Here is a 12887-nt window from a genome sequence, read left to right on the forward strand (position 1 = left end):
AACTCAATAGGAGCTGACGCACAGGGCTGACCTCAGCTCTCACAGCCTGTGCAGGGTGGCAGGTGTCCCTTCCCCATGGTGTCCATCTCCTGCCCTGGGCCTTTCCCATGAGCAAATCACAGCTAAAAGCCTGTGTGAGATGTGTGCAGACATACAGACTTAGTTGCTGTGTCAGCCTGTCTATTTTGTAATGAAGCTCTCCCACGTGAAGAAGCCTGGGTGCCCCAGGGATGCCCGTCCTTGTGGTGCATGCCTTTGCAGGTGGATTCCACTGCTCTGTGTCCCAGACGGTTACTCTCATCTCATTAGTTTGCTGGCAAGGACATGTCATTGAGATGACACATTTCATTCATACGTACATCTTCCTTTCCCTGGAAGTAGTACTTTTCCTTCTGCCTTGCTCCCAAACTCAGTCAGCCACTGTGGTCATCATGAAACAGCAAGAGAAGAGGCAACATACCCAGCCGGTAATAATACCTAGTTTTGTACAGCAGCTTTCACCTACAGACCTGAATGCTCTGAGGAAAAAGAGGGTTACTACTGCTCTCTCCTTCTCACACGTGCAGCAATTTGCCCCGGTCCCAGGCTCATACCTATGGGCCAGGATCTCATTTCACCACTGTGCAGGATGACATGAGGTTATCTTGCTTTATTTCTGCCTGTGCAGAAGGTGCAAACAATGCCTTAAGGAAAGCCTGGAAGTATCCTCCTAAAATTTCATTAAATCGCTAGACTGGATTTTGTTTTGTAATTCCAAGTCAGCTCACCAAGCTGGGGAGCCTGTAGTCGGCAGCCAATTCAGATGATGCTGCCTTAGGAAGGTCTTCTCATAAGTGGGAGGCACACATTTGAGGACACAGAGCAGCTGATGGTGAGAGGTAGTCTGATTTTGCATGTGTGGAGGGAGTCTTTACAAAGAAGAATTATTTTAGCTCTGTTTTTTCTCACTAGTTTTAGGAGGGCCACTCCTAAGCCTTGTTTCCCCACCACCAATGGACAGCTAGCATGTTGCATAGGATGGGGCTTGCAGCATACTGGTCTCCACTAGCCAGAAGGCCATCATCCCTTTACTCTCACTGATAAATGAGACCACTTCCCACTTGCAGAAGTAGCTTAACAAATTAACCAGAAATCTGCCACTGGTCCCAACTGGTGCTGCACTTCTTCATGAGCTTACCCAGCCTTCCTGCATGGCAAGGTTCATGTAGGACCTACAGCTAGATGGTGTCCCCTGCTTCCCACCAGACTATTCCCACTGGCTGTTGCAGGCCAGAGTGAAATGCTGGGATTTATGGGGATGATTCTCACTATTCTGCTGGCTTCGAGATAGGAGCAAACAATATCAGGATAAAATGTTCGTGAAGGACAGACTCAAATGTTTACAAAAGGCGAGAAACAGCAAAGCTTTGTTTTAGCACAGGCTATAGAAACGTGAAGGACATCAAGTGTAGGCAAACCATAAAAAGCCATTTATTTTATTCTGTGTGCTTTAAATAAACTTCACACATTAGATACCTGCAGATACTTGAATTGGCATATGAAAACAATTAGAATTTTCTTCTCTAGTCACACAGCTAGCATGAGGATTTTTTCATTGCTCTTCAAACCCATTCATCAGCCTTGTAATTCTCTATTTTCGCTGCTTGGGTTTAAAGCATCCAGCCTAGCAAAGACTGTTTTACATAACTTAGTTCCTTTAAATAGGAATGATATTTAAAAAAAAATTAAATGAGACATTTATTTTGCCTTAAAGGTGTTAGCATACAATTCACTGTACTGCTGAGGGCACTAGAGGCATAGGAAAGCCAGATGAAGGTCGCATTATAATTGGTGCTTTGAATTGTAAGAAGGAAGCAAAGGTGAAGTTTGTGATGTTTTTTGTTGAGAACTCAGTAAAGAAAGTTACAGGGAAAAAATGAAAGGAGAATTAGGAATCAAGTTGCAGTGTCTTGCACAGCAGATTAAAGCAGTTTTCATGACCTGCAGTCTCCAGCCTTGAAAACTGGTGGAGCATGGAAACAGCTCCTCACCCGAGCTGATCAGGCTCCGGGAAGGATGCAGTGCCTGGGTGGCTCTCCTCATGGCTATAGGGTGAGGTGGCTCTGGGAGCAGTCCATTAGACCGTTTTGAAACAACCTCCGGGAGCTGTCATAACAAACGTGCTCTGAAAATCTATACATATTTCTAAGTGTTGCCAGTCACTCCCAGCTATTAAGCAGCAGCAGCATGGCAGCTGTATGGTGATTGCCCTAGCTCCTGGCTCTGCATTCCAGCTAGACTCTGACAGCATGTTGCATTTGGTATGCAAGGAAAGGCATCAATAAATATATTCACCACTTTAGTGCATTTTAGCTTGACATATGTCCAGTAAACAATGTTTTGCTCTCTTGATGTCAAAAATCCCCCCAAAATGACCTGATTATTCAGTGCTTCCTTCTGTTATGATGCTTGGGGTCCTTCAAATCATTTTCATTATGCACTACATAATAATAAAAATCTCTATGCAGTATGCTGATAATTCCGTGCATGGTCTCTGTGATTTCTGATTGTTTGAATAACAGGATGCTATTGAAATGCCATGCAGAAGTGTTGCGTCACCCTGAGAGAATCAAGCTTTTCTCCTTTTACTCCTGGTGAAGATAAACATTTGAACAGCTGAAATAGGTAAAATATCCTAGGGAAACCACAGTGAAAAGCAGACATGCTAAAGCCCTTCGTGCAGAAGCTGGGCTACAAAGGACAAAAAGGAAAAATAAATTAGATAAATAAATAACATTGAATGGAAGGCACTCAAGCTGTTCTTTTTCTTCTCTTGTGATCTTAAAGCAGAAGAGAAGCACTAGCAGACCCAGGAAAGATATATTGTGTGCTATTTTTGTGCTGCTGTTATGAAATATGTATTGTTTATTATTCTGCACTGCAGCTAAAGTTTTGCATCAACCTCAAAAATACAGCGAAGTTTGTTTTGAAGGAGACACACAGCACTGCTGTTCTTTAATGATGTTCTTAAGAGTGCAGTGGTAGGATTTCAATCTTCTTACAAGCACAGGCAGGTTGTAGAGTATGATTCATAGAAAGTGTAAAATATTGCATGCCTGTGTTCATTATGAATATATTTTGTATATACTATTTTATATATATGTATGTCTCTATATATGTATGTGTACCTGTGTTCAACTGGATGCTAAGCCAGGCAATGATGCCAGGCAGTCTTGGCTCCTGGCTGGAGGCATCGTTGGGTGCCATCCTCTTGGGCTGTGCTCCACACGTTGCAGAGGCCACTGTGAGATACCTGAGCTCAGCCACGCTACCAAAAATCCCTTTTGACTCTGTATTGAGAGTGCCAGGACTTTACACTAAAACTTACCTCTCTGTAAAATGGGTATAATAGTACCAAGTTATTGTTGCTATAAGGCTGTATGAGAATACTGTAAAGCTTAATGGTGTACTTGTAAATGGGTTTGAGGGGCAGAGGAAGAAGCTGGTATTTATGTGGTCTTTTTGAGACTGATGTTGAAATGGAGGTGCATGCAAGCCCTCTGGACCAGTCCATTTTAGCTGTCTGTTTGTGCAGGCAGCTTTGAGGATAACTGATGTGGTGCAGAGGTGAGCAGCAGAGGTGACCAGTCATTCCCCAATAAAGGGGTGTTGCAGGCAGTGTGTTTTAACAAGGCACCATGCCACAGGCACACAGACAGTCTGAATGGGCTAACTAAGCTCCCGGAGGCTGGGTCCGCCCAGCCTGGTTAACCTTGCAGGTCCCTGCTTAGAGCTAGTTCAAGTATCTCTGCATGGTGTTGTGTTGAGACCTATAAAACATACCCAAAGCTGCCTGGGTAAATGAGCGCTCCCACCAGCCTCCTGACACGTGGCTGAACCACAGTACAATGCATGTTCAAATGTTGAGGCGTAATGCTCAGCCTGGCTTCATTTCAACTTGCCTGCTGCTAATGTCAACAAAGATGCCCCGTGTACCAGAAACAAAAACCTTGCAGGAATCCAAATGATAGAGAAGGCATTTGGGACTGATTGCCAGGCACTTTATTCAGGCATATATTGCCAGGTCTACTTCAAATGTACATTTAATGTCCTGTTCAGAGGGGCAAGGGGCTTGGAGAGGACCATACCAACATCTGACCAGAAATTTTGAGTTTCTGATCACTGTTTTCTACTTGGAGCAGAGGAAGATAAGAAATGTCTCTGGTGGAAATATAAACATACGACAACAGTGTTTTTATTAATACACTGGTTTATGGTAAAGGGAATGCTTTGGGCTTGTTTATGCTGCAAAATGTTGTTGGTTTTTTCCTTTGTTTTTTTTATTTTTATTTTTGCCTGGAGAAAATCTACGACGTTTAAGGGATTGCAGAATGGAACATCACTATCCCTGTAAAATAGTGCTCACTGAGACATGGTGGGATCTCACACTTGACCAAATTAGCATATGCGCTGAAATATTAGAGCTCTGACTAGTAAAAATAACACTAGATTTGCATTTTCACATTTTTAGCTCTCGCTTCCCTGTCTGGTTTTATGCCTTTTTTTTCTTGACTGACAATTCTCTTTGTGGCAGATTTATTGCTGTTCTGCTGTTTGGACCCTATAATCAACTAGACACTTGGCTGAAGACGTTAGTCATTTCATTAAGTACTTCTTTGCAGATATCTCAGACACAATTTTCTGTTGCTCTGGTTCCAAAAAGCAAATGACCTGTGGCCAGCAAAGTCTGCATATGAATCTTTAATAAACAGAGATAGTACCAACAATGCTCTCAGGTTTCCAAACTGCAGAGGGCTAATTAAAAGATGTTGAATAGGGAAGAACTGCCATCACCATCTCGCTCTGACAAAAATGCGCCTGCATCTGTTCCCAGTAAAACTGCTCTTCTAGAAGCATTGTCTCATTTATCCTCCTTCTTTCCCATCAGAGCTACACATGAAACCTTCTTTATGCTACGTGCAGATATTGCATAGTAATTTAAAATAAAGGACATTTTTCAGTAATACATTGCTGAAAACAAAGACTGAATAGTTGTCTTAGGAGTAAAGATAAAGCATGGAGTGGGGTTCTTTTTATCATCACTGTGTCACTAATGATTATACTTTATTCATGAACTAAGGAAATATAATTATAGCACTTCCCTACACATCATAGGCAAAGAATCGTTCTCCCATTTTATTGAGATACCTCCTTAAAACGCAGTTCTTCCCTCCAGGGACAGTCCTTCATAGCCTTGAATCCACTCTTCAGCAGCATGATCTCTGCAGGCAAAGGTACACACTGTGCCCAGAAAATAATACCATATGTTATTTGGAGAAGAGTGGGGAGTTAGGAGCCTGTGTACTCACCAGTGTACTCACCCGTGCCTGGTTTATTGACCCCATTAATTTTTACAGAGACTGATTCAACAGAAGCCAAGTTGGTTGCTCCAGCTTGGCCAAGCAGCCCAGTGCAGCACATTGCCATCGCTGCTGGGACATAGACCTCTCTGAAATCTGAAGAGGGCATCTTTTCATGGTCAAGATCTGTGCAGGAAATAACTACTGGTCTACTTTGCACTCTTATTTCCCTAATAGGGAAGGGGAGAGCTGTGTTACACACATGGAGTAGTGACAACCTCTCCCAATATGTACATGGTTCCCTTGTGCTGTTTAATGCATTTTTTACATTAGTGCCCTGACAGAAGCTCAAAGACTGAAGTGCAACAGCTTGCATCACACAAGTCAATAGTAAGGCAGAAGGAGGTGCCTGTCAGCATCTTACCTGCCACATGAAGCCTCATGGGCTCTTCCAGCGTGTTAGCTGCAGAGCTGCACTTCTGTATGCAGACACCCTCCCGTTCTGCCTGGATGTGATGTTCTCTTTGAGGGTCCAGGAATGTCACCAAGCAGTTGCTGCAGGATGTGCCATGGGTAATTAGCCTGAAATCCCCTGAGGAGGTGCCCAGGTCTGCCCGTTGGACAGTCAATTTAGTTTGGTTTGATTTTTTTTGCTTTCCTGATCCCCATAATAACTAACTGGATTCCTGGGCGTTCATCTTCTCCAAGATTTTCATCATATGATATGAAATGGAATAAAATAAAGCCCATAAAAGAAGTGGAATTCATCAGAGACTATCATAAGGATCTGCAAGAATAGACATAAGAAAGTGAGCCTTGTTTAATGGTTGTTTACAGTGACAGTCCAAATTTTAATCAATTAACGTATGAGCCCATTACTTGAAAGACGCAATGGGCCTGTGGGACAGCATTCAGTATTTGTTCCTTCCTCAGGGGAGCTGCAGGGTATCGGCTGACATCTTGGAAGCACTCCTTCCTCACTGATGCTTTTAAAGCTGCTTTTCTGACTGCAGAAGGCATAGGTAAGCCTTGCACATGCATTTTGTGTGTGCTCTTGGGTACAGTTTTATCCTGTGACCCCATAGGAGACCTCATTGACCTTCTCACAGCTTCTTGAGCCTGAGGAAAGCTCAGTCAGCCTTTATATTGCCAAGCTTTCTTCAGTGCTACAATTAGGAACCGAGAAACCACATAGATTTATTGATATAACTATAATCAGAAGTCATAGCCAGGATGATAAAATGGTCAAATGATCAAATTACTTAAAATTAGAGGCATACTGAAGTGCCTCAGGGACCACAAAGCTTCAGGCAGGTAGCCGGCCAGCTACATGGCAGTGGGATGCATACTGCCAGTCCCCTGCAGGCAGGGGGACCAAGGGAGAACCCCAGTGTTGGTGCAGCCAACAGCCAAAAGAGGTGAGGCCACTCCAATTTTATCACTTGTGAAAGATAAGAAGCCAGAGCCTGGGCAGAGCCAGGTTGCATGGTGAGTGTGAGAGGGAAGTGCCAGTGCTGGCCACTAGCTAGGAGCAGGATGGTATTTCTGGGCATGAGAAATGCTGGGGCAAGGCTCCCTTTGGGGTACAGGATTCCTGTGTCCCCCAGGATCTGCAGTCTTGAACACCATTAGGATTTTTACCTAATGTGCACCCTGGGGCCAAGCAAGGATGTTACAGTTTGGTTCCACCCATTTAATAGGAGACAGTCCCACTTATGCATTTTATAACACTTTGAGAAGTGAAGGCACTTTTACCTATGGCTTCAGGATTTCATTCAGTCAAATACATTAAGTGCTGTTCATTTTGTATTTATTACCAGTACATCCTGCTTAAGGATGATGTATGGTATGAAAAGTTCTTCCCTATGAGGGTGGTGAGGCACTGGCACAGGTTGCCCAGAGAAGCTGTGGCTGCCCCATCCCTGGCAGTGTTCAGAGCCAGGCTGGAAGGGGCTTGGAGCAACCTGCTCTAGTGGAAGGTGTCCCTGCCCATGGCAGGGGGTTGGGACTGGATGAGCTTTAATGTTCTTTCCAACCCAAAATATTCTGTGTTTCCATGATTCTACACGCTGTGGCCCTGTATGCTTGGCCATGCACCTTTGGAGTAAATGCCCCACCTCTTTCTCTGTAATTTACTTTCCTGGAATTCGGGGGCATGATTGAAATAGCAGACTGCTTGCTCCTCTTGTTTGAAAAAATGTGTTTGTATATACTGTCATTTTACCTGATAAGATGAGCACTATAAAATAAAGTCAGCAACCCAGGTGCATTAATCTTCCTGATTCAATCCTACCTTTAGCATTTCCTGACATATATTTGATGTTGAATTAATTGTACAGCCTTAAAGTAGGATTTGAGTATGAAAGTGCAAAAGCAGTAAGAAAGTGCAGATGCAAGCTAGAAGCTGTCCCCTGAAAACTGTGCAAGCAGTGGATGATGCACAGATCCCTGCAGCAAGGAGATTGAGGTGACAAGTTTATTGTAGTATTTTTTCACCACCCATCTAGTCATCCCTGAACATCAGGCTTCACACAGGAGATCTGCTGAGACTTGCACATACAGTGTCATCCTGAGCTTGTCCCTTTCTGTTCTCGTACACAAGCAATTTGACATCAGCACAAGCAGTGCGTGGTTCATGGTGCTCATGTGGTATGTCCTCTTAATGCAGCATGAGACTACAGAGATCTTGCTTGGAAAGAAAAGTTGGTGTCACAGATAACATTTTAGAATGGAGTTGGGAAAAATCTTGTCTCTCTTCTCACTTTTACTGAAAGAGGTCAGAGAAGTCATTTTGGAACCTTGGTCTTTGAAAGGTATCAAAAGATGCAAATAAATGCCTAATGGGCTCTGCAATGGTCTTTGAAATCAGTGGGAGATAGGCCTTTGAGATTTCGAAAATCCCACACAAAGTATTTGCATGCATCTTTAAGCATCTAAACACCTTTAAAAATATGTCTCTTAAGTGCCTAACTCTGAGCATAGGTTCCTGTGTCCCGCAGGCTTTTCTAAAATAGCATCCAAAGTTGCTTAGATTTCCCCTAAAGAGCACCCTTTTGTTTTAATTTTATCGTTGACTTAATTTTCTCGTGACTTGAGACATAATATGTATTAACCTACACTCATTTTTTGTAGCAAAATGTGGAGAAGTGAAGCTGTTTCTGAGCTGGTTTATTACAAAAAAGGAGCATATGGCTGATTGTGTCCCATCTGAAATGCAAATGGTGGAGCTACGTGGAAAGAATTGCTATTACTTGAGCAGTAAATGTTTCCTAATGAAGTGAGTTTGACTAAGGTGGGAAGCTGGAAATGGCTGCAGGAAGAAATGACAACTGTGAATATTTTGGTGGAGCAGAGCATTCTTGTCGCACTGATAAGGAGGTTCTTAGGAAATCAACTGGAATTTTTTTCTTATATTCTGTATGTTCAGCAATGTGGGGAAATTGTTACACAGGGAGCTAGGCTCTTTTCTTCCCCTTGTTATGAAATCATGTAATTTAATTTATAACACCAGCTTTTCACTGGTAGCCTCTTTTTCAGCTGAAATTTTCTGTATTTTGTGAACTTTTGGGGAAAATAGACCTACCCAATGTAAAGAAAGTCTAAAAGAAAGATGAATACTGATTCCACTAAACTTTATCATGTTGGGCACTTTTGTAGAGGCCAGAGGCCAAAGAGGGTGATGAAGAAATCTGACCTATCTAATTCCCTGGATGCTTTCCTCTTCCCACCAAAGTTTTTCTCTTGTGTGTATTCCTCTACACTTCCAATGGTCTAAGTTGTCCAATTGCCTGCTGCGACATGGGAGGTGAAATGACTTTCCAGCTCTTTCCTAAATCAAGCAATGAGGCTAGAGGCTGACATTTCCATTACTTAACTTTCCAATGGGAGAGCTGTGGAGCCAGTGCTGTGATGTTCAGTATAACCAGTGGGCTGCAGATAGAGCATCAGTCGCATTCTTTTGCCTTAAATGTCAGAAGGAGCTGGGAAGAGTTTAGATAGCAGCATGTGCACAGTTACGTGCTTAGAAGAGCTGAAGCAGCTGCCAGGTTAGACCTCTGGCTTTGTCCCCAAGCAGGATCCCATCGGTGTTAATGTAAGCGTTGCAGAGGCTGAGCTGTCTGTTATATGACACAGTTGGGGGACGGAAGATTAGCATGCCTTTCCCTTGCCAACAACCAAGGGTGTCTAACATTGCTACTGATAATGAAACAGGAGAAATGTAAAGAAAAGAGGCTGCAGCCTCCTGTTGATGGAAGTAATTGGGTTTCTCCATCTTATGAGCAATGATGAGGCTTGCTGGCATCAAGATATGTCCACATTAGTGTGTTAGTTCGGATCTGGACCAGACTTTTGAATTTAATACCCCACTATGCTTTGGCTCAGGGCAGCTCAGGAGCTCAGGAGCTGGGTCAGTGGGTTCTGGAGATGCCCCTAAGCTCCTTGAGGACAGAGCCGGCACTGCCCTACCTGTGCTTTCCCACACTCTGCTCTTGGCCCTGGGAGTCTTCACCCCGCCCAGAGCATGTCACCAAGGTTGCGAGCGGGCACTGACCTTGCTGGGGGACACCTGGGTAAGGCTTTTTGGTTGTTGAGTTATTCAAATGCTTCAGAAAGGGCTTGTTCACAAAGTCTCTCCTAAAACAGCATTCCCCTGGTTTTAATACTGAGTAGCCTCACCGTGTCCAGGAAGCTACTCAGTGGGAGATCCCACCATCCTAGGCACAGAGAGAGTACAATCACATTGCTGCTGTCAGTCTTGGAAGGTGGTTTTATTCTAGTAGGGTGAGATGAGGCTTCAGTACCACATCTTTTATGATCAGAGTGCCTGCGGGTGCTGTAATTACTATGAGAACTAAACCATAAATCAATATAAAACCACATTTATACATTGTTATGTGTGATGGGCAGCACCTCAGTGGAGGTGAATTTTGTGGCGTCTTTAATTGCAAGAGGGCATAGCAGCTTGAATTATCTGCAAATCTGCTTAAATGTTCTTTGTTTACAAGAAATTACAAGCGGTAATGCTGTGACATAGTTTTCCATGTATAACACTCCTCTTTATCTTTCCTTTTACTTGCTTTTCCTTTCTGTGCCTCTTGCCTCCCCCTGCATCTCATTTCCATCCAGAAACACAAATGACCTCTTGACAGAAATTTCTACTTTCATTCTGTTGATTTGCATTGTGCAGTCAGGAAAATACAAACACTTTTATTTCTGAGATGTATTTGTGATGTCATGAAAAAGCTTTCTCATATTAGCCTCTTCTTTTTTTCTCTTACTTTATCTTTTCAGGTGCGTGTGCAACATTGACTGTTCTCAAACCAACTTCAATCCTCTTTGTGCTTCCGATGGGAAATCTTATGATAATGCATGTCAAATCAAAGAGGCATCATGCCAGAAACAGGAGAAAATTGAAGTCATGTCTTTGGGTCGATGTCAAGGTAACTCTCATAACAAAACTCATTTCAAAGAATGTTTTCAATTTTTGTTCAGGGAGAAAAAAAGAACTGGGGCTGGGTTCTTATTTGGCACATTTCCATTAGACTCTTGCAATTTATATTGTAGAGTGCAGGCTGTGGGAGAGGGCAGAACCCTCAGTACAGATGCCGAGAGAGGCATGAGGAGTGGCATGTGTAACCCTTCCCACACTGGGCCTGCAGCAGCAGAGGACTGTCCAGCCCTGCACTGGTTTCAAAATTGGGCACCTGTATTTCACCCAGAGCTCTGTCCTCCAAGTAGGAGTTGGAGCAGGACAGCAGGAGGGCCCCTCAGATATGTTTTGCCTCCTCTAACTGGAGCAGCAGAAAGCAACCTCAGGAGGCAAAAGACATGCTCCCAAACAGACTGCTGCTTGTTTCTGTGCTGGGCCCATGAGATGCCAGTGGCAGCTCACGACCCACTGTGATTCTCCATGAATGCCGTGTGTGTCTGTGCTCAGCTCATGGGCTACTACATCACCTGTAACCTTTGAGTTGACTGCAAAACTCTATTTTGCTCTAAAATAAAAGTGAAGAAAATTTGCCTTTAAATAGCTCCTGTAAATAGAGTGTCTGCTAAGGCTCAGACTTTTAATAGCTTTTTTCCCCTTAGCTTCTGACCAATAAATCCTCAGTACATCTACTTACAAAGCCATACTATACAGGTGTATTAAACACATTCTAGTTTATTCTTATCTCTTTAAATTAAACCACCCTATGTGGCAGTTCATTTCACGGTACATATTAAAACTCCCCAATTACTTCAAATAGAGCAGAAATGACAACTCCTGTTTCATACCGATATATTTATCCCAGTGCAATCTGTTATCACATATTGTTATAAAAAAACGTGTTTTCTTAATGGAAGATGTTTCATGTTTCATTCCAAAAAAGCCGGATCCTGCTGTTTTCACCTGGCATATGCAGGGGAGCCTTGCAGCGAGCAGCGATACTGTGCATGCAAGTGAAGCCACATTTGCCTGGACACTGGTGGTTGGGACATAGTTTGTATCAGGTATAGGCTCCCCAAGCAATTTAACGTATTTCTTTTCACACAGATAATACTACAACGACTACAAAATCAGAAGATGGGCATTACGCAAGAACAGATTATGCAGGTACGGTTCCTATTCTGTGAGAATCACAATTCACAGGAACTGTGTGAGTGCCTTTTTTCCTCTGCTAAACTGAGGTGTCCTTATCTTCTAGGGTGGTTTTCTTGGTTTACTTTTTAAAAAAACACTCTTTCTGCATTACTCTTTGTTTTGCTGGAAACTCTCTTCCTTCTTAATAAATGGGCTACTTCCATTTTTGTCAATGTACAGATATCACGGCCATAAAACAGTTCTGACAGTGGAAATAAGTGTTGTAAATTATTTGCCAGAATTAGCAGACTTTATTGAAAATTGTTGAATCAGTGCGCTGGAGTATGCATATTTTTCTCATGATATACAGGTTTAAGAAAGTGCAAGTCCAGAGCATAGCCAGCTGTGATACTGTGAAACGTTGCCTTTATAGATGATATTACCTGTCAGTGCTTAACTATGAAGTTAATAAGATTCTTAAAATGTGAGGGTTTTTTTAAGTGATAAATGGTTTTAATTTATTTAGAAGCTACAATAAAATATAATGGCTGAATAGACTTATATGGCATTTGAAATTAAAACCATGTAAATACAGAGAGATTTGGGAGACATTTTTTACACCCTTTGCCTGAGAGGATTGATTTGGAAGTTGAATATGTGTGTGCGCATGTGTACGCGTGCAGATATTCACAGCTCACACTGAGAATTAAAGCCTTTGGGAAGCTATTGTGAAAATGGGTCAGGTGATGCATTCCTTGCTTAAGTTTGTTATATTTTTGTGCTTTGAAAGTATTTAGAGAGAGTAGGTGCAGCTCACTGGGTTTATCTGAGCAGATTGCTGCATGGCTTAGGTGAAATCCAGCTGAAGGTTTCACAGGTCTTAACACTTCTTACCTGCAGAGTCCTCAGACAGTAGTTAATTCAGCTGGTCATCTCTTGCGAGGGCCCTTTGTACATGACATCCTTGTGTTAGTAGATTAGAAATA

The 12887-nt window shown here is 42.8% G+C and overlaps 1 protein-coding gene across 2 annotated transcripts in view; it reads left to right on the plus strand.

Annotated features, from left to right (window-relative positions):
- TMEFF2 (transmembrane protein with EGF like and two follistatin like domains 2) overlaps positions 1-12887 on the plus strand; it is a 127614-nt gene that overhangs the window by 83494 nt on the left and 31233 nt on the right. For both annotated transcript variants that reach the window (XM_061457299.1, XM_061457290.1), the window contains exons 6-7: positions 10632-10780; positions 11875-11934. In XM_061457299.1, coding sequence (XP_061313283.1) covers positions 10632-10780; positions 11875-11934 — 209 coding nt within the window. The remainder of the gene's footprint in view (positions 1-10631; positions 10781-11874; positions 11935-12887) is intronic.

This window comes from Pezoporus flaviventris, unplaced genomic scaffold, assembly GCF_033815535.1.
Source record: "Pezoporus flaviventris isolate CSIRO_AGI_PZ_B2104156 unplaced genomic scaffold, CSIRO_AGI_Pfla_v1 ptg000001l, whole genome shotgun sequence".
Taxonomy (NCBI): Eukaryota; Metazoa; Chordata; class Aves; order Psittaciformes; family Psittacidae; genus Pezoporus; species Pezoporus flaviventris.